The sequence below is a fragment of the Brachycentrus maculatus genome, unplaced genomic scaffold (genome assembly GCF_059751285.1).
Source record: "Brachycentrus maculatus isolate JH-2025_06_01 unplaced genomic scaffold, ASM5975128v1 h1tg000115l, whole genome shotgun sequence".
NCBI classification, from domain to species: Eukaryota; Metazoa; Arthropoda; class Insecta; order Trichoptera; family Brachycentridae; genus Brachycentrus; species Brachycentrus maculatus.
The window spans coordinates 1,714,038-1,740,155 of record NW_028280868.1 but is presented as its reverse complement, the minus strand read 5'-3'; the positions used below and the strand labels follow the sequence as shown (position 1 = coordinate 1,740,155).

General features: G+C 34.3%; 1 protein-coding gene across 1 annotated transcript; it reads right to left on the bottom strand.

Annotated features, from left to right (window-relative positions):
• Window positions 1–1,408: 1,408 nt before the first annotated feature.
• Window positions 1,409–23,064, bottom strand: LOC148309935 (neurotactin-like). The gene is made up of 7 exons (XM_088259305.1): window positions 22,895–23,064; window positions 7,993–8,280; window positions 6,972–7,176; window positions 6,399–6,646; window positions 5,646–5,727; window positions 5,379–5,529; window positions 1,409–5,238 (listed from the first exon to the last, which is right to left on the bottom strand). Exons 2-7 carry the CDS (start codon window positions 8,260–8,262, stop codon window positions 3,828–3,830), a joined length of 2,367 nt encoding a protein of 788 aa, XP_088115431.1. The 5' UTR covers window positions 8,263–8,280; window positions 22,895–23,064; the 3' UTR covers window positions 1,409–3,827.
• Between the last annotated feature and the right edge of the window lie 3,054 nt (window positions 23,065–26,118).

The window sequence follows — 26,118 nt, the reverse complement described above, 5'->3', positions numbered from 1 at the left end:
GGAAGTTTTTTGGTGAGAGTATTATAATGTTTTTGAATTAATATAAACCCTGATGATGATAAGGTTCTTGTTGAAACCGGTAGGTTAAATTGTATTAATAAAAAAGTGGTTATAACAAAGTTATTTCATTTTATAAAGTTTATAAAATGTGCCACAAAGTATCTGCGAAAAACATTCAAGAGATGTCATCTGTTGCTGCAGACCAATCCGCAGGATTGAGACCAGAGAGAGAGAGAAGAATAGAATAGATATTGAAATGATAAATAGTAGTGATGGGCCGAGTACTTGTTTAATACTCAGTACTCGGCTAACTCTGCGTTTTTTTACTACTCCTACTCGACCGAATAACTCGGTTCAAATGTCGAGTATACTCGGTTTAAGTAAAGTAATAATTATATTTTGGGAAATATAATGAAAACGGGAGGATTAAAATGTTGCGTTTATTAAAATTTAATTTAAACATTTAAAATTTAGCAAAGGCAAGTTGTGATGTAAGAATATAAGACTCTCCACAGGTTCGGTAAGAGCCTGTTCTTTTTTTCCTCATAGACGTTACCTGATTCTGAAAATAAACGCTCGTTATACACGGTGCTTGCAGGTGCACATATAAATACTCTTGCTAAATGTGCTATCTCTGGACATCTTCTTTTATTGTTGGGTAATATATCCAAAATAAAACAAGGTTTGTTGGACGAATTTTACATTTATTTATGTATATGTTAAAACGTGACGCGTTTCGTCTTCTTAGGACATTATCAAACACTAGAGTGTTTGATAATGTCCTAAGAAGACAAAACGCGTCACGTTTTAACATATACATAAATAAATGTACAATTCAATCCAACAAACCTTGTTTTATTTTGGATATATTACCCAACAATTCAATATGGAATTCTACCAACTGTCTGCAGTTACAATAAATCTTGTTTTATGTCTTACCCACCACTCTAAAGGAATCTTATCTTTTGACAACAATCCTTCATTTACATATCGATCCAATTCTAGAGCGATGGGGCTTTTAAGATGGTCGCGCTCCGGTGGCTGGGTAGAAGCAAGTTCTTCCAAGCAGTTCCAAAATGATGCATGAGCATCTTGTGACTGTCTTAATTGGTTAAGGTTAGAATTAGATTCGTTGTCTTCACTGCTGCTGGCACTCTCTGTAACGTCGCTTCTGTTACGGCGCAGTAATCCTAACAACCTGAAATATGACCCAAAGCGCCCGCTAGGGGCAGGGTAGCAGGGGTGTACGGGGAATGTTAATCATAAAAGTACAATCAAATAGTAACAAGTTTCGGTATTTAAATAAGTTGGAGGTATGCACATACCAAAAAACTTTTGAGTGCAAAGGGTTAAACATTTAGGAAAAGTGGAAAATGTTTATTGGCTCGGGTAAAGAAATAAAATTAGATTTTTACACAATCAAATATTTATTATTACAGACATAAAAATGGGACATGATACATTGACCCGACCATACAAGCTTGCAAACGGTGTGATTAATCAAAAACATATTTACTTTTAAAACTATGGGAATTTGAAAGGACACTATTATACAAAATTACAAGTATAGTAATATAAAGTTCATTCACTAAACATGATGTGAAATATCATTTTTGGATTTGTTAATGTACTTTAAAAATGGCAGTAAAAATGTAAATAGAAATACATCATAATAAAAAATATCAATAAATAAATTTACATGCTAAAATATCACTTATAAAATATTCATTGGGTTACAATAATTCCTAATGAAGTATCAAAAGCAGTATTTATGATCAAAGGTATACATTATATCAAATACAATTAAGTTTTGTAAGTAATTAAGCCTAATGGCAAGATTATAGGATTACAGAGAAAAATTGGTGAAATATCTAAGAACACAAACGTTCCCGTAGAAAATTACAAAATCTGTTTTGTATATCTACATGGATCTTGGTTTTCTAACAAACTATCGAGATAAATTATATGTATAGAGGAAATCATCTACTACACCGGGACTAATTATTTCATATTGTCGTAATCATTTCCTCTATTAATAATTTGTTGGACGGGAAATGTTTAGCATTTTGGTAAATTGAATGTATCGGACACGAGATGAGATATGATTCTTTTTAGCCTATGAGTATTTGTCAATGATTTAGTAACTTACTGGGACACATTTGCATCCAAATTTAAATAGCTGTAGAAAATTCACCGAACAATAATTGAAAACAAAAGACAAAACTCTATTGAGAACTCATTATATATCATACACTCATTGAGAACAATGAGACATTGTACCATAAAAATACTAAACAAAAAGTGGTACAATTTTTTTCTGACAAGTAATTGTCCACAACATTAAATGTACTCAAAAAAATACATATACACATGATGTACAAAACATCATACACTTTGGATAGATCTCTACAAAGTGTGCAATATCTTTAGAAACATCAAATACAATTAAATAGTTTTATAAGTTACAGAATTTGATTGAGTTGGCAGTATGCCAAAAAAACTTGAGTGCAAAGGGTTAAAATACAATTTTTATATAGCCGGCGTTAAAGATAATTTGGTATAACAAATAATTTTTAGAATTAATCTTTCGGGGATGGTATATGAAATACTTTAAAAATGTAAATGCATATATAAATGCGAATTATTACTATGCATATTCTTTTTAAAATTTAAATAATTGTACTGTGATAAAATTATGTTAAATGCAGGTACTAAGAAAATATTTAACACTTTCACAAATAAAGAATACTAAAAGCAGAAGTCTAATATGGTTCAAATAGCATTTGGTTGATTGAGATCAGATAAGAAATAATATCATTTTTAATAAAGTGTGTTACAAAGGGTGTGTTTTTGGATGTACTTAAACATGTCAATGTATGCATATTCACAAACTTTCATACATTATATAATTTGAAGAATACAGAAACTATTTCGTCAAAAATTATATTGTATGTTATTTGGTGTAAAAAGTCAAGAAAATAACAATTATCTTATAATTATGAAATTCTACAATTCACTTATGTAAATAATTTGCGTTCATTTTTGGAGCCTGCTAATATTTGGTTTGCGTTTTTCTTTAAAGCGACACAAGACAATCTTGTTAATGATATAAAATAATGAACGTGTGATTTGTTAATGTCAATACTTTGTAATGCATTATACGTGTATATGAATTTGTCTAATGAAATTTGAGATTTTTAAGCAAAATCAGTCTTAATGGGATTTGGTTGGGCTTAACTAAATTAAATACATCACAGGCTTTTGTAAAAATGTTCCTTAATTAATTTACAAACTTGTAAAAAACAAACGATATATTTTTGATGAAATTCTCCAAAATGAATAATAATACATTATGCGTCCTAATTACATTTAATGTTGTTTCTGATATGCTACGGCTAACTCGGACAGATCTCATCCTCCGTATTTGATCAACTTTTATACAAACTTGTTTTTGCATTTCCATCAGAAAATAAAATGTATACAAAAGGATTAAGAATATAAATATCCATTTTTCTCGGATAAAAGTTACTACCATTTGTACCCAATAGTATTTACAGATCACTCGCCACTTTAAGCTCTCGATATTATCTCCTATTCCTCGTACTCCCTTCAACTTCCCCTCTAACTATGATCACATTTTACGTTTCCTTTATCTCCTGTCAACACGATAAATGCGTATTTTGCAGCAGCAAAATATTTTAAGATTAGTTTAACCGGTGTATATTTGGTTTTAATTACTACACATGGACATAATACAAAAGCGGACATCGCTAATAATAATAATATCATACTCGAGGTGAAGTCGCGCCAATATAAATAATGAAAAATTAGTCTTGTCGAGCGAAGCGAGGAACTACATCCTTAGAAATCCACAAATCGCAGTTGGGATATTCTCTGATGGGCAGCACGTCCTGGCCCACCTGCAGGATGGAGAGCTCCCGCTTGGAGTCGGCCTGCGGCACGGCGCCGTGCCACACGTAGTGGTAGAAAAGCTGCTGCATGGCTGACACGTACCTGCGCTGCTCCGGCGTCTTGGGCTCGTAGCGGCCCAGGATAGCCGACACGTCCGAGTCCACGTCCGCCACGCCCTCCTCCCCGCCAGGCTGCGTTACCACGTAGAAGGGCGTGGCCGGGCGCAGGCGCGCCAGCGCCAGCAGCGGGCACACCGTCCGGATGTCGGAGATCATGGCCGCCAGTCCCGAGTATGTGGCGTTGTACCGGCGCAGCGCCTCCTCCGCCAGTTCCAGCCGCCCCAGCTTGCTGTCCCGCACGTGCTTGGCCACCAGCTCCGAGGTCCAGTTGGTGTGACGCAGCAGTAGCTTGTCGGAAGCGCCCACGTGAGCCGTCGTCCCGATCACCAGAGGTATCTTAGATTCGGGCAGCGCCTCCATGACGTGCGTCGTGAGGATGGAACCGTCCAACACCATCCACTCGTGTCTCTTGTCGGGCTCTTCGTCCGCAGCGGGGAGGTCCGGAGAATCTCCCCTCCATATGTCGGGCACGGAGTCGAGCGCCTTGTCGAGATCGGTATCGCGAAGGCATTTAGCGTCCTGGCAGTTGACCAGATCCATGTAGCGCCGATTTGCTTGCTCGCTCTCGGGCAGCGGCTTGCCCGGGAACAGGGCCGCTCCGGAGGACACCCACGCCCGGGCAAACAGAGTGTCGGCCTTCTTCAGGTTGGTCAGCGCCGTCACCAGCGTGCCCCCGGCTCGGTGACCGAACAGAGTGACGGCCTTGGGATCCCCCCCGAAGTGCTTGATGTTCAGTTGCACCCACTTGAGGGCGGCGATGATGTCGCTCAGACCGTAGTTCCCGGAAGTAGGGGGATGGACGGATTTGGACAGAGAGTCGAGAGCGAGGAATCCGAGAACGCCGACGCGGAAGTTGGGGCGGACGAAGAGGACGTCCTTGGACCTGGCGTAGCGGGTGGAGGGTCTCAGCTTGCCGGGGGAGCCCCCCGTGAGAGTGTTGCTGCCGACGAGTACGATGACGGGGAGCGGAGTGTCGTAGCGGACGTGAGGGGTGATGACGTCCAGAGTGAGACAGTCCTCCACGCCGTCCTGCGTCCCATTGCCGTATATCTGTCGACAGACCGAAGTGGCGTTGTGCGCCTTCAAAGTGCCGTTCCAACAAGCCTCGATGGAGTCTAGCGGTTGAGCGACTTTCCAGCGGTTTTCTCCAACCGGGGGGATAGCGTACGGAATACCTCTGAAGGCAAAAGCGCCATCTTCCAAAACTCTATAAACAAAAAAATACATTAATACCCGTACATTATTCGATTCCAACGCGAGACAGATATTATCTTTTGAATCGACTATTTTATATTTATAAAAAATTTGGGAAACTCTTAATAAAATAAATTCGATTTACAAACTTACCCTTCGACCAATCCGCAAGACGTAACCGCGTCGACGTAACGACCATCTTTAATAGGAGACTCCACCAGCCCGCTTCCGCCGACAGTCACGGCAATTATGATAATCAAAAGAATTATGAAAATTATAATGCCTCCGATAATTGCCAAGTCATCTGGAAAAATAAAGGATGACTTTATAAACAAATTATATTTATAAACTGAAATATTAACTCATCTCATTTGTGAAATGTTTTAAGAGAAAATCTTTATAGAAACGTGGAAATCGTACCGATTATGAATTTCTTTTGGCGTATTCTCTCTCGTAAAGTCAGCTTTTCTTTCAGGGCACCGTTAGCATCTTCAGCTTTGTCCTGTAATAATATAACCAAAATAATTTTTAAAAAACTTCTAACGAAATATTAGTCATAGCGTGAATTATAGTAAAAACTCATTAATGCAAACAGTGGTAGGTAATTAAAATTATTAACCCCTAAATGCTAGGGGTTTTTTCACAAAATATTAGATTGCAACAAGCAAGTTTATATAAGGAAACTATTTTTAAAAAAAATTATAAAATAATAAACCACATACATCTTTATCAATAATACTTTTTTATTTAAATCAATTTAAAATAAAAAACTCATTTCATTATACATATTACAGAAACTATTAACACACTATGGATAGGAAAGGTATTCCTACCCGTCAGGTCGATTGATGCTTAAAAATAGGAAGTGTATTTTTACCCGGCCTCAATTCAAAGTCAGAATAGCAGGAATTACATGTTCAATGTTTTTATATGAATATTATGTACCTATCTTTGTTAAGCTCTTAACTAAATTTATATGTACACATACAATAACTATAAAATCCCGTCACCAGCGGTCCGCAGGAGTAAAAAACACCCATCTGAAGTGTGTTAAAAGAGAATATTCATTTGTCTAAACATTATTCAGTCTGAAATCTGTTATTCACCGATTGCTTTGAAATTTTGACACAATTTTGCATTAGAATACGCGCCTGTTTTTAAGGGAGTACTCACGTCAATATCCAGTTTTACATTTTCCATGCCGTCCTCATTTTGAGCGGCTACCTTCTCGGTGCTCTTGTTGTCATCGAGGGTCTCCATGGAAGCGAGTTCCGCGGTCTTGGAGGAGTCCAGTCCGGCTTCAGCGTCGACGGGGGCATCTCCGTGGCTGCGCAGTTTGCGAGGGATCATGTTTACTATCGGCAACCGAATGGCATTGAGCAATCCCTTCTTCTGTGCTGTATTTTCAGTGTTTGCGGTTTCTGAAAAAACATTTTTATTCTTTAGTAATGAATTACTTATACGTACAGTAAAATGTGGTTTTGATGTAATTAAAGGAATATTTTTTGACATCTCAATATAGATGAAGAAAAATATGGAAGTCTGTGTATTTACGGACCTTACAACTGTCATAGGCTGGTCTAAGTGTTCACTTTACACACGTGTAACATTCACCAATTCCCACGATATTATGTACTTATGTAAGTAGTAAGTTGCTTATCATTTTTATGTCATAAGATAATACTTTTTTGAAACTTTGAGAAAGTTTTTTATTTTTTATTTATTTATTTTGATATTCTTTTTTACCTGGTTCCTTTGGAGCATCCTCGGAGACTGGTGCTGCGTTCTTTGGTTTCTTAGCAAACGGGTTTGGAATTTTGATAGAAGACAGACGACTTTTCAGCGTCGGTTCGGTGGACTCCTTGTCTCCTGTGTTTTCTTTGGTTGGCTCCGTTCCTTCGGCCGATGGCTTCTCCAGCAGTTCTCCCTGGGCACCATCATCAGCACCATCCTGTCAATTTAGTCGAGTGTTTCTTTAGCAGCAGTTGGCAGTAAATTTTAAAGGTGGAGATGAGAAAAAAAAAGTTAAAAAGGAAATAATATACCGCTGGCAAAACTGTCTTAACACTTTATTTACTTAGTTATCGCGGGTTTATAAGTAGTCAACTCAATGACATCTATTGAGTAAATCAAGACATTTATTCATTCGAAAATAAATTCACACTACTTAAAAAGGTTTGTGTCATGGCTACGAGTTGATTTCATGAACGTTTGTATCTTATTTCTAAAATGTTACTCGGATTCGGCCCTTTTCAAATCTTGTCTCGAGTATCCGTGATATTTTTTATGGTCCGACCGAATTTGTTTGGATATTAAGTGACAGTGAAGTCAATAGTGATTTCGATAGTGGTTCTGAAATAATTAGAGAAGCTATAAGAGGTCCTAGGGTTATGCGAATGGTTTTGAGTGATTCTGATGATTGTAACGGGGATGTTGATGATATGAACTGGTCAGACACCAACACTCAACGAAACTATCAGAGCTTTTGTGGAACTCAAGGAGTTACAAAAAAATATCCAGAAAAAAATATAGATGGTTGTGCCTCTATGTTTATACAGATGAAATTTTGGATAAAATTTCCAACGTGTGCAATTATAGGCGTATATCTCACATTTACATGCGGTTGTTAAGGTTATTTCAAACAAATCATAGTTTTTAATTGAAACTTGAAATTGTACGGTTTAGGAAATGAGCTTATTTCAAGACTTTACCGACGTGGTATATATGGCATTTTAGTCTAGTCCTTGCAGGTAGAAGTATTGCATACCTTGCACTTTTCCTTGGATTTGCTTCTGGTGAAGAAGCCGGGCATTTTGATCCCGCCGATGGGGATGTACTTGGGTTTGACCTCCCTCCCCTCCTCCGTGATGGATTCCACAGCCACCTTCACATCTTCCGCCGCCTCTGTCACTATCTTGGCACTCTCCTCCTGAAGTTTGTTCCCGGCATTGAGCATCTTCTCTCGTTCTTCATCCTCTATTTCCTTCTTGTCTAAGCTTTTTTTCTCTTCGATCGCAATCACTTCGCTCTCACTCATTGTGACTTTTTACTATTCCTGAAAAAACAAATAAAAGTCCCAATAAATATAATATAAAGTACTGTTAAAGTTGGAATTAAACACTTGTTATCACAACTAAACACTCTTTTATTAAATAAAAGTAGATATGTATAAAACATGTATTGTTTTGAATCATATATGTAATTCAAAAGTGGCATTTCCCTTTCTATTGCAGATAAAAAAACAGAAATGAGTCATAAAATAAATATCAATACAGTCGAACTCGGCTATTACGAGCACAGATATAGCAAGATGTCGGATATAACGAGGAAACATTACTTGGCGTTTTGGTTAGTGATTATCTCCATACATTTATGCACGGTTATAACGAGCTACAATGGTGAATAGGGCACCACATGGGCGCATCGTTTTCTTAATTGTTAATTACGTAAAGACAAGATGATACAAGTTAACAGTCCAGTGTGACATAATGTAAATTATTATAATTAGAGTGAAATATCACTTTATTTACTTCGTTGGGAACTTTAAAATTTTGCTATGAATGTTTATTTTTTAAATGACCTTTATGCCATTTTACTTTTCTAATGTTAATACAGCGTTATCTAAACTCGCGCTTGAGATTTGTGTTAGACATGTTGCGTATTAACAGGAGTAGAGAAAAATTTGAATTATTTCGATTTCGAAGATTACAAAAAAAAAACAAAAAAAGATTGGATAATTTTTTTAAGTTTATGTATTAATTTTTAAATCAAGCACAGATTTTTTGAGTCTACTAAGCTGTATTTTATTGAACAACACATAAAATTTAATATTGTGACAATTTTTTCGCCTAGTTATGGCATTTTCAAACGAAAGACATTCGTTTGAAAATGCCATAACTAGGCGAAACAACTGTCACAATATTAATTTTTATGTGTTTTTTTAATATAATAAAAAAAAATTAATTCATTATATTCTAAAAAGAAAATTGTGCGCTGTCACACGTGTGGCTTCTCGCGCAGCCGGTCGCGTAATGAATTTGTACGTACGAGTACACCCTTTAATAATAAAACCATAATTTATGAACAAAGATTTTTAAAACACTAAAATTAATGTAAATAAAATTTATTCTTGAATGAAAATGATTGACGTGGACATATTTTTTCCTATGAAATAATGAATTGTACGTTTAATTTGTTTATTTAAACTTGAAGTACGGAAAATAAATAAGAGCATTGGCGGGCTTATTGCTAAAATGTACCCAGAGGGCGCTTGTCCACTACCCGGAATTCCGTGTAATTTTACTGTCCGGCACGTCAGTTAACGTTTTAAAATGACGATTGGCTTGGATTGGCTTGTGCTTTTGTCCATCTTTCTTCGGATCGGAGCTCTTGATCGGTGCGTGAACACGTTGCGCGTAAATTCGATCGTAAAATCGTCGTTTTAAAACGCTAACTCACGTGCCGGACGGTAAAATTACACGGAATTCCGGGTAGTGGACAAACGCCCAGATAGTTTATTTGGAGTGACAGTAACGGTTATTTGTGGGTTTGTTACCTGCTACAAACACATAACCAAATCATTCGGTGTTATGGTTCGCAGAACAGAGATATTTACTATTCTTTTACTTTTACATAGCAATGTGGCAATAAACATAGCATATTTCGGTATATTTTACACGTGTAGATGAAAACCGTTAGAGTACTAGCATGTTGTCTTACTGACTCATATTTTCGCTACATTTAATGCATACTTATGTTTTTTTTTACATTTTCTTACTTTTTTATACTGCATTATTGTTATTACATTTTGTTTTCACTCCATATCGCTCACTCCTTTCAACAACGTCATTTATCAAAAACTTGATTTTTCAGGAGATCGTTTTTAAAGTTTACAAATATAATAAAATGTATTAAAAATAAATATCAAGCCACTTATTGAACTTTTTACTGTCAACAGATCTGTTTAGGTAAAACCTGAATGTTTTTTCTCCATTTGAAAAATAATTAGTATATTAAAAAAAAAAATTAAACAATACCTTTTTTTCAAAATGCAAAAACAACACTTTCTGCCCTGTAGCGGGTAAATGTTAAGTTAAAAATATGCCGCTTTTGCTGGGATAAAGTACATTTTCTGGGCATTCCGAAAACATTGAAACTAAAAATTGACGATTTTTGATATATGACGTTGTTGAAAGGAGTGAGCGATATGTTTGATACATTTTTTTCATTGTGATATTTTCTTACTTTGTTAGTTTTAGTTCATTGTTTCCTACTACATATTTTACATTTTTCCTAAATTTACTATATATATATATATATATATATATATATATATATATATATATATATATATATATATATATATATATATATATATATATATACACACATATATATATATATATATATATATATATATATATATATATATATATATATATATATATATATATATATATATATATATATATATAAATTTCTTTCTTTTAAATCTTTTGCATTACATGACATAAACAAAAAAATATGAATAAAATATAAATATAAATAAAAAAAAGACAATCAAAGGCATGACCTGTGTGTGGTACAATATAAATTAGGTCATAAGAAAGGGTATAGGTATTATAAGAAGAACTAGAAATACAAAAATACAAAAAATACTTGAGTGTCAGAAAACAATTTTTTTTTTATTATTTTTAAATAAAATTAACTTAAAAACATAAAAAAGATGAAAAAGTAAAAGGTAAAAAGTTAGCAATCATGTACTACAAGAAAAAGTAGCTTAAATCTGTCTCTTCAATAAACAATCTCAGCAAAATTTTAAATCTACACAAACTTAGGTAGTTAACATCTAACAAATAGTCTTTGTGTTAGCAAATATGTTTGGTACTTTTTAACAAATATGTTTGGTACTTTTTAACAAATATGTTTGGTACTTTATGAAATGATTTTAATATAATAAATAACTAAATAACCATCACGCCGCTTCCCCGCAGGGGTAGGCAGAGATAATAGAACGCCACACCACACCACATCTGTCTTTGCACATCATTTTCGCCTCTTCCACATTCATAAATCTTCTCATACATACACGCCGATTATTCCGACTCCTGGCCTGACCGCTTTAAAGTATTTGAAATACGTGATCACGGTGAAATAATTTTCCTGTCTTCCTCTGCTTCTATTGCCAACTACATCCGCCTTATAAATTTGTTTATTCCCATTTTTATATATTATAACGTATAAATTGAAATATTTTGTCCAAATATTCAATTCAATTTTTATATTTCAAAAAACGTATAAATTAAAATGTTCCTTTGCCCGGAATCTGTCCGTATATCGTCTACGTTTTTATATTAAACGCATCTCTCAGATTGAAATTCAGGCATTGATTATACAGCTTTATTATCCTGGTGCCTATGTTCAAATCAAAATTTAATGTAAATAATGTTACAAATAAATTCTAATAAACATTTATATTTTTTGATCATGGTCACCCTATGGGAGTTGGAAGGGTTATATACCGATGTCTATACCCATGGCTTTTTTTAAAACAAAAAAGGTCTCAGAACTCACTTCATTTCAAGCTTTTTAATAAAAAAAATAAATAACTAACTAACTATCACGCCGCTTCCCCGCAGGGGTAGGCAGAGAGAATAGAACGCCACACCACTCTGTCTTTGCAAACATTCTTCGCCTCTTCCACGTTCATGCATCTCCTCATACATACCCGGCGATTATTACGACTCCTAACCTGACCACTTTCAAGTATACCTGATCGTGCCATGTTTTTCTCAGTCTTCCTCTGCTCCTTTTCCCAATTACATTCGCCTCATAAATTTTGTTTTACCGTTCTTTTCTCACTCATTCGTTCTACATGTCCAAAGCATCTCAACACACCTTTCTTAATTTTATCGATAATGCTTAGCTCAGCTTTGCATCCCTTCCTTATTTTACTATTCGAAACTATCGTTTTTCGCACATTCTTCTGAGAGATCGCATTTCGACTGCATTCAGTCTACTTTCATCCTTCTTTTGCCAACTCCATGTTTCACCTCCATACATTAGAGTTGGAACCAGGACTCCGTTGTGTACCGCCAGTTTAGCTTCAGCTGATAGGTTTCAAAAAAATATATATTCTAATATCATTTAAATATTTATTACATTAGCATTTCGAAAATTTATATTAATATAAATTGTAATTACGTAAGCGCAAACATTGTTTCGTCAAATTGATTTTGAAAATTTAAAAAAAAATGTAAAAATGGGTGCCGGACGCCGTTCCACCGCGTTACATGAAAAAAGCCCTGTCTATACCTATGTATATTCTGACACCCTCATCTCTCTACGGTAAACCCATGGAACGTAAATATTATATTAATGGGAAACGACCAAAGCTTGTACACAAATCGGTTAAAGGAAACATTCCGTTCTCGGTACCGCTAGTTGATGATGGTAACGTTTATCATCTCGTAAATATTTTTTATGGAGGGTTCTATAAAGAGAGATATACATTTCAACCATCGACGTGATAAACATATCGCTCACTCCTTTCAAGAACGTCATAAATCAAAAAATTAAAATTTTCAGTTGTGCATGTTTTCGGAAAGCCCAGAAAATGTACTATATCCCAGCAAAAGCGGCATATTTTTAACTTAATATTTACTCGCTACAGGGCAGAAAATGTTGTTTTTGCATTTTGAAGAAAATGTATTGTATAATATTTTTTTAAATATACTAAATATTTTTCAAATGGAGAAAAAACCTTCACGTTTTACCTAAAAAGATCTGTTGCACAGTCAAAAGTTCAATAAGTGGCTTGATATTTATTTTTAGTACATTGTGTTATATTTTTAAACTAAAAACGTTCTCCTGAAAAATCAGGTTTTTTGATTTATGACGTTCTTGAAAGGAGTGAGCGATATGCTAAAGTAAACCGTGGGTAATACTTTAAGGGAACGACCATGTTATTAAGGGGATATTCGCTAACACAGAATTCATTCCACCGGAGACAACCGGAGAGGTCACATATCTGTTCATGCCCGATTTAAAAAAAAATGTATATTGGAAACAAATGCATTTTTTCAATAATAACTACATATGTATTTTTGTTTTTTCTTACCCTTATCCGCACTATGTAAATTCTAGAAATTTTCCATTTATCTATTTTAAGGCTCAGCATTTGTTAAGTAAGTTAATTTTCTCTAAATCCAGGTAACATTTTACGTATTTTTCTTTTTAAAACACCGTTTTTGCATTGAAAAAAAAAATTCTTCGAAATAATTATATGGTTTGAAAAGAAGAGTTATTGAAAGGTAAGGAGTTAAAAAATAAATGTATAAAAGCAATTTCTTTTTGCTCGCTATGGCCGAGAAGTTACTCATTATAACCGTGAATGTATGGAGAAAACAAGAAACCAAAATTTAACGAATGTTTCCTCGTCATATCCGAGATCTCGCTATAACCGTGCTCGTAATAACCGAGTTCGACTATATAAAAATATTTTTCATCATTGGTATGTTCCTAAAAACAAAATAAATATCCAATATTCATTCTTTAGAAAAATCGGGCGTGAAGAGACATGTGACCTCTCCGTTGGAATGAATCGACTTAAGTAATGCTGGGCCTTAATACTAGCTGTAGCAGGCCAAGCATTGCTGTGACTCAGTCTGGTTAAATGAAAAAGAAAGCAAAGAACATATAAAAACACGCGCGTATTCGAATGCAACGCAGTGCCAAAACTTGAATAACTTTGAACAAACGAACAGTTACATTTTTTTGTTAATAATTAAAATGTAACTTTGCTTTTAAAAAATAAAGCCACTTGAGATCTTCCCAAGCTCTTTTGCCTAACCGACAAAATATTTAAAATTTGGTTAAGTAGATAGTGTTAAAGATGCGGTTAGCTTCGAAACCGGTAGACATTATAATTGAATTATAATAAAATATTTATAGTGATTTTAAAACAAAGTTACATTTTAATTATAAAATGGAAAATCACAAAGTTTGTGCGTCAAATATAAATTATAGTTACATTTTTATTTATATAGGTTCAAGTTTTGTACTGACATTTCTTGGTAGAATTAAATTTTATATAATAAAACAACGACTATGCAGTTTTTTCCCAAATTTTATAGAAACAAAATATTTAAAAAAAAAACTATACAGTTGATGTTTTATTATATTATGTGGGTTCGTTGTCCAAGAGTCTGGTAATGAAACTGCGCTAACAAAATCGCCCTCCATTTAGTTGGTTGATTCGACACGCACAGTTACGCGCAAAGGAACCTATTTTTCACAGCAGCGGATGTAACGACGATATAATTGGATTTCCAACACAGCCAACAATTTAATACCGAAACGATGCTCCGAAGTCGCGTACCATAAAGTTGGGAATGGATCTTTGTCAGACGGGAGGAATATCTAATTTAACATACTCAACCTATAAAGGATTTTTTCTATAAAGGAATATTTTCATCCATCATTTTCTTTTGCAAAAATCGCCTTCGAAAAAACGTTATTTTCGTAAGTAGGCAATGAATGACGTCACAGAAACGATGGAGTTATTTTAATGTTGGTAACACTGATAAATTATTGGCGGCTCTATTTGTTGATGTCTATGGGCCCGGGATCGATTCCCAGGGGGGGGGGTCAAATAAATATAAGTGATTTTTTCACTCTAATATTTATTCAATATTACACTGGACTGGTACCTGAAGCAGAGGGCTTATCGCCTTTCCTTTATGTGTTAACGATCAAGATAACACTGCGTTTATATGATACAGTGCCTTTTGAACCATTATGGTGCGGATAAGGGATTGAAGAATTATTACTATTATTATCAGCATCGTAAGCATTTTGAAGTAAGGCACATAAAACGTGTTTTTGGCTAATTATTTTTTTAATCCTTTTCGGTGCGTCGTAAGCCTTTGTACTCGGGCTCTGTAGGTAGATAGGTACCTGGGGCTATCGAGTATTCTCAGTATTCCCAAGGTCTGGATATCTTCTCGTTACATCTGAGGCTGCATTGTATCGCGGAACACAACACGGCTGTCGGGCGAGATGCGAGATGCGTGATGCGCTGTAACACGCACACAGCGCACACAGTCCGAGATAAAGAAAACAGGCTCGAAGGGACTAATTACACGAATAGAATCCAGAGCGCCTCTCTCTACAAATGCTCGAGTGGCACGAAACCTTTTTCAGGAAAACAAATATAAATGCACAACGTAAGTCGCACATTCGTCTGAGAGAACGCATTTCGACTACATACAGTCTACTTTCATCCTTTTGCCAACTTCATGCTTCACTTCCGTACAATAGATTTAAAAATGCCGTAACGAGGTGAAACAATTGTCACAAATTTAATTTTTGTATTTTTTGGTTAAGTAAGACTCTAAAAATCGTTGTTTGATTTTAATATTTAATATATAATTCCATAAAATAGGTTTGGAACACTGTGTACTGCCAGTTTAGCTTTCGCTGATACGATTTTATTTGCTATAACTGTGGTCAGGTCAGGAGTCGCAATAATCGGCGGGTATGTATGAGAAGGCGAAGATTGTTTGCTAAGACATATTGGTTTGACGTACTATTCTCTCTGCCTACCCATGTGGGGGAGTGGCATCATGTTTAGCTAGTAAGATAGTTAATCGTCAAAGCGAAATATGTAACCCTTAACACTTTTATTTACGTATTTATTACTCCTATTGAGTTTATTACTTAACGCCATTTTCCCTAAATATTGTATAAGGGGCGAAGCACCTAACATTTTTCTTATAATTTTATAGCTCATTTGTTATACTATGTAATATATACAACCCTAATTATATTATTGCATATGCAGATTTATGTATTACATAAATTACACTTCATAGAAAAAAATGTTTTGCGCCCCTGCAATATGACCCCGAAGGAACAGCATACAAAAGCTAAGACACTATTCATATTGTAAACAGGCTGGTTATAACAATAAAAAATTAAACCTTTGCTCGTACGACTCTTAAAATAAAATTCATAGAACGTGGAGTAACTAATACACAAGAAATCTACGAACACAAAAGTGAATATGTTCCTTTATGCGAGTAGATTTACACAAAAGTACAGATAATGGATCCTCAAATCGATGACAATGTACGTTAATTTTGAATACAATTATTATAATATATTGTAATTAACGGTAGTAATAAAAATACATTAGTCAATTTATTTTTATTTTTTATGAAATACAGTGATGCCTCGCATAACGGACGCCGCTGCACACAACGAACGTTCTGTTCCTTCATTACGCGACTCACAACGAACCTCGCTTCGCACTTGAAGTATTCGATACCACCAAGTTTTCCTTGGTCTTCCTCCGATTCCATTCTGGTCAGTTTGTGGATTAAATATATATCACAACGCTTTAAAAATGTCAATATTTTTTTTTATATTATAAAAATACCAAACTGATTTTTCAAACGGCTCACAATCTTATATTTCAATTCACGACAAAAATTATTTAGGGTTATCTAGTAATAGTAATTATCTTCTACTAACTCTTATCCGCACCCAATGGTGCAAAGGGGAATGCATTGTATTGACGAAGCGTTATCTTGATCGTTACTTACATAAAGGCAAGTGATCACACCTGCGCTTCAGGGACTAGTCTAGGGTAATATTAAATAAATATTAGAGTGCAAAATCACTTATATTTGTTTTCAACCCTCCCCCTGGGAATCGAACCCGGGACCTCCAGCACGGTACCTAAACACACTAACCATCAAACCACGGAGGCGCACAAAACTAGTTTGGGAGGTAGTTATTATCCCGCGATATGAGATATATTCGAGAGTGGATTACCCCTACATATAATTATGTATCCTCCTATGCAGTGTAATTTACACATATACGGACATCGGGAACATACTGAATAAATTAGTGCAATTGCGATAGACCCTAACAAGATAACCGAATCACGCTGGCAGAAATAAAGCTGACGTCAGATGACTAACTAACGAGTACTGAGGAATGTCCGATGAAATTACAAGATAAAATACATTGTATCTATCTTTCTGATTTACAATGTTAAAATGAAAACACAAGAAAGAACTTTATTAAAATATTCGCAATATGTATAGTAAGAAATATCCAATTTTTTGTTCACTAATGCAGCATTTGATCCACTAAATATTTCATATTATTTTTTGACATCTCATGAAAGATGAAGAAGAATATGGAAGTCTAGGCATTTACGGGGCTGACGACCGTCATAGGCGGGTTTGAGTGATCACTTAACACACGTGCAACATTCACCAATTCCACCCATTATTGACAACCACACTACTCAAATTCTTGGAAGTTCTATATACATATGAACCAATTTTGAAACATTGTTCTTGAATCACTAGAACTTCACTTCACTTCATTACTTAATATTTGACCTTGCATTCGTTTATCTAGTAAATTACCGTCGCTCTGTATCCCACGTGCTTGAAATCAATGGAAACGCAGCCCAGTATCGTTAGGCTTAACGAAATTCCCAATAGTTTGGAATAACTATCTTTTTATTGCACTTCATCTTTGCATTTCTTCGTTTAAGAAGCGCCAGTTCGAATATTTTTTTCTTCTTCTTTTATTCATGACCAATATAGGACTAAAATACCATACATGATTTCACTGCCTGAAAATTTAAAACATCCAATACCTTTGCCAAAATTGAAGGTACGTTAATAGATTGAAGATAAGTGATAATATCGCGTTGGTTTTTTTTTTGTTTTTCGGTATTTATGAACAATTTATGGAATAAACCTGCCAGTGTGTGAAATAATTAGAATCACACGTGCATTCGTGAAAATCTGTATTAATTAACTCAAAACATAAAAAATTCAACCATTGGTTCATAAAATGACGTGTTGTCACTTACAGCATAAGTATATACAACATTCCCAAATTTAAGTAGGTAATGTGCGTAGAATGGCGAATGTTACACAGTGTACTAAGTGATCATTTAACACAGCTAATGACAGATCGCTCACTCCTTTCAAGAACGTCATAAATCAAAAATCGTCAATTTTCAGTTGTGCATATTTTCGGGATGCCCAGAAAATCCACTATATATATCAGCAAAAGAGGCATATTTTTAACGTAATATTTACTAGCTACAGGACAGAAAATGTTATTTTTGCATTTTGAAGAAAAGGTATATGTTTAATTATTTTTTTAAATATAATAAATATTTTTCAAATGGAGAAAAAACCTTCAGGTATTACCTAAAAATATCTGTTGCACAGTAAATAGTTTAATAATTGGCTTGATATTTATTTCTAATACATTGTGTTATATTTTTAAACTTTAAAAACGTTCTCTTGAAAAATCAAGTTTTTTGATTTATGACGTTCTTGAAAGGAGTGAGCGAGATCGTAAACCCTGTTAATACCCAAGCTTCCCATCTCAATTATATGTTCATCTCAATAGACTTCTTCTATGTTGAAATATCAAAAAATAAGTTTTAATTACAATGTACAACATTCATATTAGTGGTTTTTGGTAACTCGATACTAAAAAATAGAACCCTTCTTGTGAAACTCTTCGTCACCAGAATAAATGTAATTAAGTCAATCAAGAAATGGAGCAATATCACTCGTGACAACACTCGCCCATACACTATATCCTAATAACACTTTACAACTTAACAGAGATGAGTTATAAAATTCCACAGCATGTATATTATTATTTAATAAACATAAATAACTGGCTGGATATATATTTTTAAAAACAAAATTAGTGTCCATAATTAGGCGACGATTCACCGACACTGGTGCTCTACCGACTCTACCCTATGGCGGGCGTACTGTACATCAGTGGTCCCCAAAGTGGGGTGCGCAGAAAATTCTATGTGGCCACATTTTTCTTCAAAATACTTTACAAAATTACAATAGAAATACGAACTTCAAAAATAGCGCTTACTGCAAAAATTTAAGTTCACGATCATTTCTGATCGTATAAGACGGTTTCTCAATTTTTACAAAGAAAGTACGTTTAACCCTAGATTTGTAAACTTTATTTGTAGATACAATGTCATTTGTGGATCGCACAATATTGACATATCGCTCACTCCTTTCAAGAACGTCATAAATCAAAATACTTGATTTTTCAGGAGAACGTTTTTAAAGTTTAAAAATATAACACAATGTGTTAAAAATAAATATCAAGCCACTTACTGAACTTTTTACTGTGCAACAGATCTTTTTAGGTAAAACCTGATGGTTTTTTCTCCATTTGAAAAATATATAGTTTATTTAAAAAAATAATTAAGCAATACCTTTTCTTCAAAATGCAAAAACAACACTTTCTGCCCTGGAGTGGGTAAATATTAAGTTAAAAATATGCCTCTTTTGCTGGGATATAGTACATTTTCTGGGCATTCCGAAAACATGCACAACTGAAAATTGACGAATTTTGATTTATGACGTTCTTGAAAGGAGTGAGCGATATGTAGTAGCTGTGCGGAATAGTGATTTATTGTTAAATGTCTCTTACATTTATTCCTAATAAACCAAACTTAAGTGCCATGTACTCGGTTCTTATTTTTAATAAATAATTTTGATTAAGTTTCACGTTTTTAATTGCGTAGTCCGCCCGACGAATGTTTAGTTCTTAAAGGTTAATACATTTTTGACAGGTTGAGCAAATTTGAATATCAAATGTCGACTTTGCATTTTAGAAACCCAGCAAATCCAATCATATTGTACCCACGAAATTATAATTTATTTTCTAAGTTATCAGTTGTACATACATATGGTATACTGTTTCATTTAAAATAAATATTGAAAAAAGAATTTTTGACACAGAAAATAAATATAAGGGATATTTATTTAATATTATTCTGGTACCTGAAGCGCAGGACTGATAATAATAATAATAAATTTGGATAACTTATATAGCGCCATTTTCGTAAAATAATACGTCAAGGGCGCTTCCACCTTGCCTTCATATAATAAATGATAAAATTGATATATTGATAAATTCGATGCAGTGCCCTGTGCACCATTGCGTGCGACTAAGGGTCAGAAGTATTAGTAGATGCGGTTGAAAAAGTTTGGAGATCACTGCTGTGGAAGAGTTACGATATTAGTCATAGCGATCACATTAATGGATTCTCGCCTCTCTTCTTCCGTGAAATGATCCCACCCTACACTATATATTATTCCACATAGTAATAGTAGGCACCTGCCCACTTTTCGTTATATTTTAATAAAATCAAATAGCGTATCCTACGAACTTTACTGTTAATGATTACAGATGTACATATATAGTGGTCAGTTTTGACTGGCCACAGTATCGAGGGACATCGCAACATCCTGCCAACATTTATTTTTTATGTGTTTTTTTAACAATAAAATACAACTCAGTTGACTCAAATAAATAAGCGTTTGATTTAAACATTTAATGTATAAAATATTTTATTTTAAAGCTCTCTTAAATTTGGAATTAGCTTCACATACGGTGTTTGAAAATGATGCAGAAATACGTATCACAATAGATTTTAAGAAATAGTGGTATTTACTAGAACTTCAATTAAAAATGCATAGATTTTACCACAAAGTGACTGCCGAATCAATTGATGAAAATATTTTAATTTATTAATTGAATTTTATTGTACTCTTAATAACAAAACTGTAATCTGAGAATTTCACTAATCTCCCGCTAGTATGTGAAAAAGTAGGTACCATTTAAAATTCTTCAAAATAAATGATGACTCGCAATTTACATTAAAAATGTATTTTTGAAAAAGTAGAAACATTTTTTTAATAATTCTTCTTCTTCTAACCCTTATCCGCACCCAATGGTTCATAGGGCATTGCATCGAATTGACGCAGTGTTATCTTGATCGTTACTTTACATAAAGGCAAGGTGATCACTCCTGCGCTTCAGTGACCAGTCCAGGGTAATATTAAATAAATATTGGAGTGTAAAATTACCAATATTTATTTACACCTCCCCTTGAAATCGAACCGGGAACCTCTAGCACGGTAGCTAAACACGCTAACCATTACGCCACGGAGGGGGACAAAATAAGTTTTTTAATTAAAAAAAAATTACAACCTATTATTTACAAATATATTATAGTGTTTTTTTTTATTATGATTTGTTTTGCCAAGGATTTATATTTTAATAATAGGCACAACATTTAACACAGAGCAGTGTTATGATTCATAATGGTCGAACATGCGTCATAAAACTAAAAAATAATATCCTTTAGATAAATATTTTCAAATGGATAGTATGGACACATCATACAATAATTATAATTCACTAGCTATGCCCGGCCACGCGTTGCTGCGGTTTAGTCTGGTTAAAAGGAAAAGAAGGAAAATAGAAAACACACACATGTTTAAATTCACAATTTAAATACACATAAACAAAATTTATAAAACAAGTATGCAACCGATAACATTAAAAATGTGACAGCAGATGTCAAGAAGCACGACGTTCGCAATTAGCAATGGTTAGTAATGCGTGTGTTGTTGTTACCTTCAATAGGCGGCGCTGCCATTGCGGTAAAAAAAACTGTATATTATATTTTATTTGCGCCTAGGACTACGCATTTACTCACATGAAATATTTGCACAACATCTTTAAACCCTGGAATATCAAAAATATCGAAAAAAAATATATATTAAATTTTAATATACACGTATATTATCGTATATATCATGAGGGCATAAGGTACATATTACTTACTATATATCGAATAAAGATCAATAAAAAGATGTCACTGCATTTAGCATCAACAGGATATCGAATTATACTGAATGCGCCCTCATGATTCTTTATTCAATCAGTTGCATCAATAATACTATATGAATCACCTCTAGATTTAAAATCATTAAGGATTAAAAACGTATTATACTCAATTACTACGCTTCAAAACCCACGGTGATAAAACATACATTTCAAATGCATCATAACTCTTCGATGACGCTAAAAAATACCCCATGGTGCTATACTATAATATCAAAATTAAATGCAAAAGTGATTCACTTCTACACCTATCATAAAATGTTCCTTTTCTCCAAGTATAAATTGTACATTCATCCCAAAACAACTATCGATTTTCCCATATTTCAACGGATTGCTTTGTCTTTTGTGAATTTGCAATGATAAATGAGCATACGGTTAAACGTAAATCACCTTTTCACGACCTTTCGAGGGAAATATTGAATGCTAAAATATTTCAACCCTAAAGAAACCGATGCCGGTAGCACCCTAAAATGGGTGTCTAGACAAAATCGATGCTAACGAAGTTTATACGACATGGCGTCTAGCAGAAATAAAATTACAGTGATAGTTTATTAATATTGCAATAATTTCTAGGCATACTTCTTAAAACAGAAGATAATAAACATATTATTCTATTAATACCTTCCTACCCAACTACATCTAGAATATCGGCAACGGCGAATTTTAAAACGATTAAAAATATAAAATACCACTGCAAATATTATATTTTCAAAGGTACGTATAATAAAGCAGTGCTCATATTACATTTCCTAACCAGTATTTTTTTTAAATGAATAAATATTTCAATTTATTTGCAAACTTTCGGAATCCATACACACAAAGGCGGTAAAAGTAATCGAAACAATGAACAATAATTACGGTTTAGTGATCATAATAAATAAACTCACGTTTTATTCCAACGCAATATTTAATCCAACGGATATTCAATTCATCACGAACACTATACACCAATGTCACAAATAAAGTTTCCAAAAAACTCACTCCAGAATCAGACGAGACGACGCGACAACTCGAAACCAAACTGCAGAATTGTTTTTGATTGTGTTTGGATTTTCAAGGGGACGCCACTTTAGTGCTGCCAGTCGAAAAAAAAGTAACATGTACTTACTTAATAAATATATTGGGAAACGAAACGTTTTATATGGCAATTCTTATAATACGCATAAATCACGTGACGTATTAACTGACGGTTTTCGTTAACAAATAACTACGCTCAAAAGGTGTGACAGGTCGAATTAATATTATTTGTGATTACCAAACACTGTTTTATTTTTGTATTCCGATACATACATATTTGATTTTGGATTACAATTTTTTTACGGTAAATCGATATATAGGTTAACACAAAAATTATTTTTATGAAAAAAAAAACAAATGTATAACTTTCTGAGCAGAATGACAGCAATATCGATTCTTTATTACAATCAAAATGAATTCATTCTTCCACATGAAGGCAACGTAATCACTCTATTTTTCCAGTTTTTTTTTTAATGTATGAAGGAAATTACTGCTACATAGGAAAGGAAATCGCAAAGAAACGATGGATAGGAAAAGGTGAATACTCGTACTCCCACTAGCTTGAATGATGTACAATCCACTTGGAATTTAAACAAATCTCTTGAGAAAAAAATAATGTACCCCGCAACATTAAAAAGTTAATATTATAAATTTCCTTAGACGCGAATTATGGCTTCGCCCACACAGATTGTCTAGATTGATATAACTTGATCACGAATGAGGTCGTGTGGAGAAGAATGTAGCAGCCCCTCGTAACTGAAGTTCTTAAAAGTCAGATTTATAGGTTCGAGCCCACTCTACCATAAATTGATTCTAACAACCGGCAGTTTAGGCTTTCAAAAATGGCATGAAATTAAAACGTTTGAATCAGTGCACTGGTGGTGGGATTCATCCGGTTCACAGGCAAAAAAAAATAGATTTTGCCCTAACCGGTCCTTAGCACGCTAGGTTTATTAGGTCCGCCACGTTGTAAAAATAATGAATCTCGCAAAGAGAAAAAATTATTGGAAATATGAAAAAAAAATAGTGGAAAATTTCAGTTAAGTTATTGCACTTAGTAAAAAGAATATCGTGAAAATTATACGCTTCTGCATTTGGAGCATTCTCAGTTGTTATGTGAATGTTCTGCTTATGAAGGGTTATTGAAAATTTTGAATCCCATACTGGTTTAATAATAATAATAATAAAATTGGATAACTTATATAGCGCCATTTTCGTAAAAAAATACCTCAAGGGCGCTTGAGCGTTTGAACATATTATAAAAACACAGATATTTCCTTTTTAAAAAAGGAGAAGATGGACATATCTGGGACGTGTTGTGAGAATACCACATAAGAGGACTTACTCCTCATGTCTCTTTTTCCAGCCCCGAGAATTTAGGTGCCCCAGAAGTCTACTGACGACAATTCACCGACTGTACTCTGCGGATAATAAAGGAAGACAAGGAGATGGTGCGGGACACGATGGGCTGGAGACGACTTGTGGTAGCCATATACTTCACCTAGAGAGCGAACGTGGAAAGAAGATGAAGTTTTTTCATAAATTTTAATCGAAGAGCGTTTAAGGTTTCACAAGTTCAATAAAAATAATGTGAGGGTGAATGGATCGCACGGATTACGGTGCGCTCACAAACCTCCACTTATTGCTCCCCAAAAGATACGTTTAAAAAGGGATGGTAATTAAATTAGATAATCAAAATTAAATTAAATAAGGTTCGCGCTACAAAAATTCAGTCCTACTACTTTTTGAACCTACCATGTATAAATTACAAAGTAGGTACGAATATTTGATTTTTGTATTCTTCCACGGTCAATTCATAATAGGGTCAATACATATGAGATAATCAGATTTTCGGTAGGTATTTTATCCCTAATAAGGTATAAATAAATAAGAGCAGTGCCGGTATCAGCGATTAGGCGATGAGGCGGTTGCAGAGCAAACAGCAACGTCCAAAAGCAGTATTTTAGGTGTTGAATTAAAAAAATTAAAAGCAGAAAGAATAGGGCAAAAATCTTCCCCTCCCTCGCCCCCGCCATTATTATTTTTATTTAAAAAAATAAGAAAAAATTGTTAGATCAAAAAAGCGCCTACCCTGATAATCTGGTGTGGCCAAAGCATGGATCGCGATTTACTGATAGAATGCGGGCAGAGCGGCAAAATTGAGTCGCTACAAGAGAAGTGGTTTTTCATTAAAGTTAATATTAAAACACTGTTGTATTGAAAGAAAAACAGAGCAAACGCTGTTGTAGGTAAAATGGCAAGTTGAAAACTCTCCGTGAAATCTAAAATCAAAGAGGCGGGTAAGATCCGGTCATTCAGAAGATCTACATCAGTTGATGTATATCACTTAAATGATCTGATCACTAAGACCGGATCAATTGAACGATGAACTTTTCGTCAGACATATCACTACGGTGGCGGTGGAGGGGGAGAATTTTGATCATAAATGTTTTAGACGGCGAAAAGGGTGCTTTCCTATCATCTTATAAAGCTTACTTTCTTCTGAAAATTTTAAGAATTTTTTTAACTGTTTGCTTAAAAATGTCTTCATTGGATGCATTAACAAATAATAACAAAAAGGTCGTCCTTAAAAATTTCTAGCGACCTATTTTTTTGTTCTTCGCTACACAATTTCGTAATCGATGAACCAATCGTATCGGTAAATCGACGAATCAGTAAGTTTGTAAACGGGTCAACGTACGCGAACAACATTTCCTAAAAATTTGGGATTAGGTATCTGAATTAAATGAACGAATTATTCAAATTCGGTCGCGAAAACATCGGCTCGGCTAATTTAATTAAAAATGTTGATTGGAATTATCAGCTAATGTTTGGCACGTCAGTACTAAACATTATCTCAGTTATGAAGTATTATAAAAATTATCCCCCCCCCCCCTTCTGTAAAGATGTAATGTTAAAAGTAAGGAAACTTAAAAAAACATATTATTTCTGTTGCAACTAATACAAAAATATAAACGCTTTTATTCATCGTGACATTATAAATATGCGGCTATAACCAAGACAAAGCGTTTACCGAGGGCCGATCAACGAGTTCCCCGCCTTATTTGAGTTCGCGCCTACAAAATGTTACGTA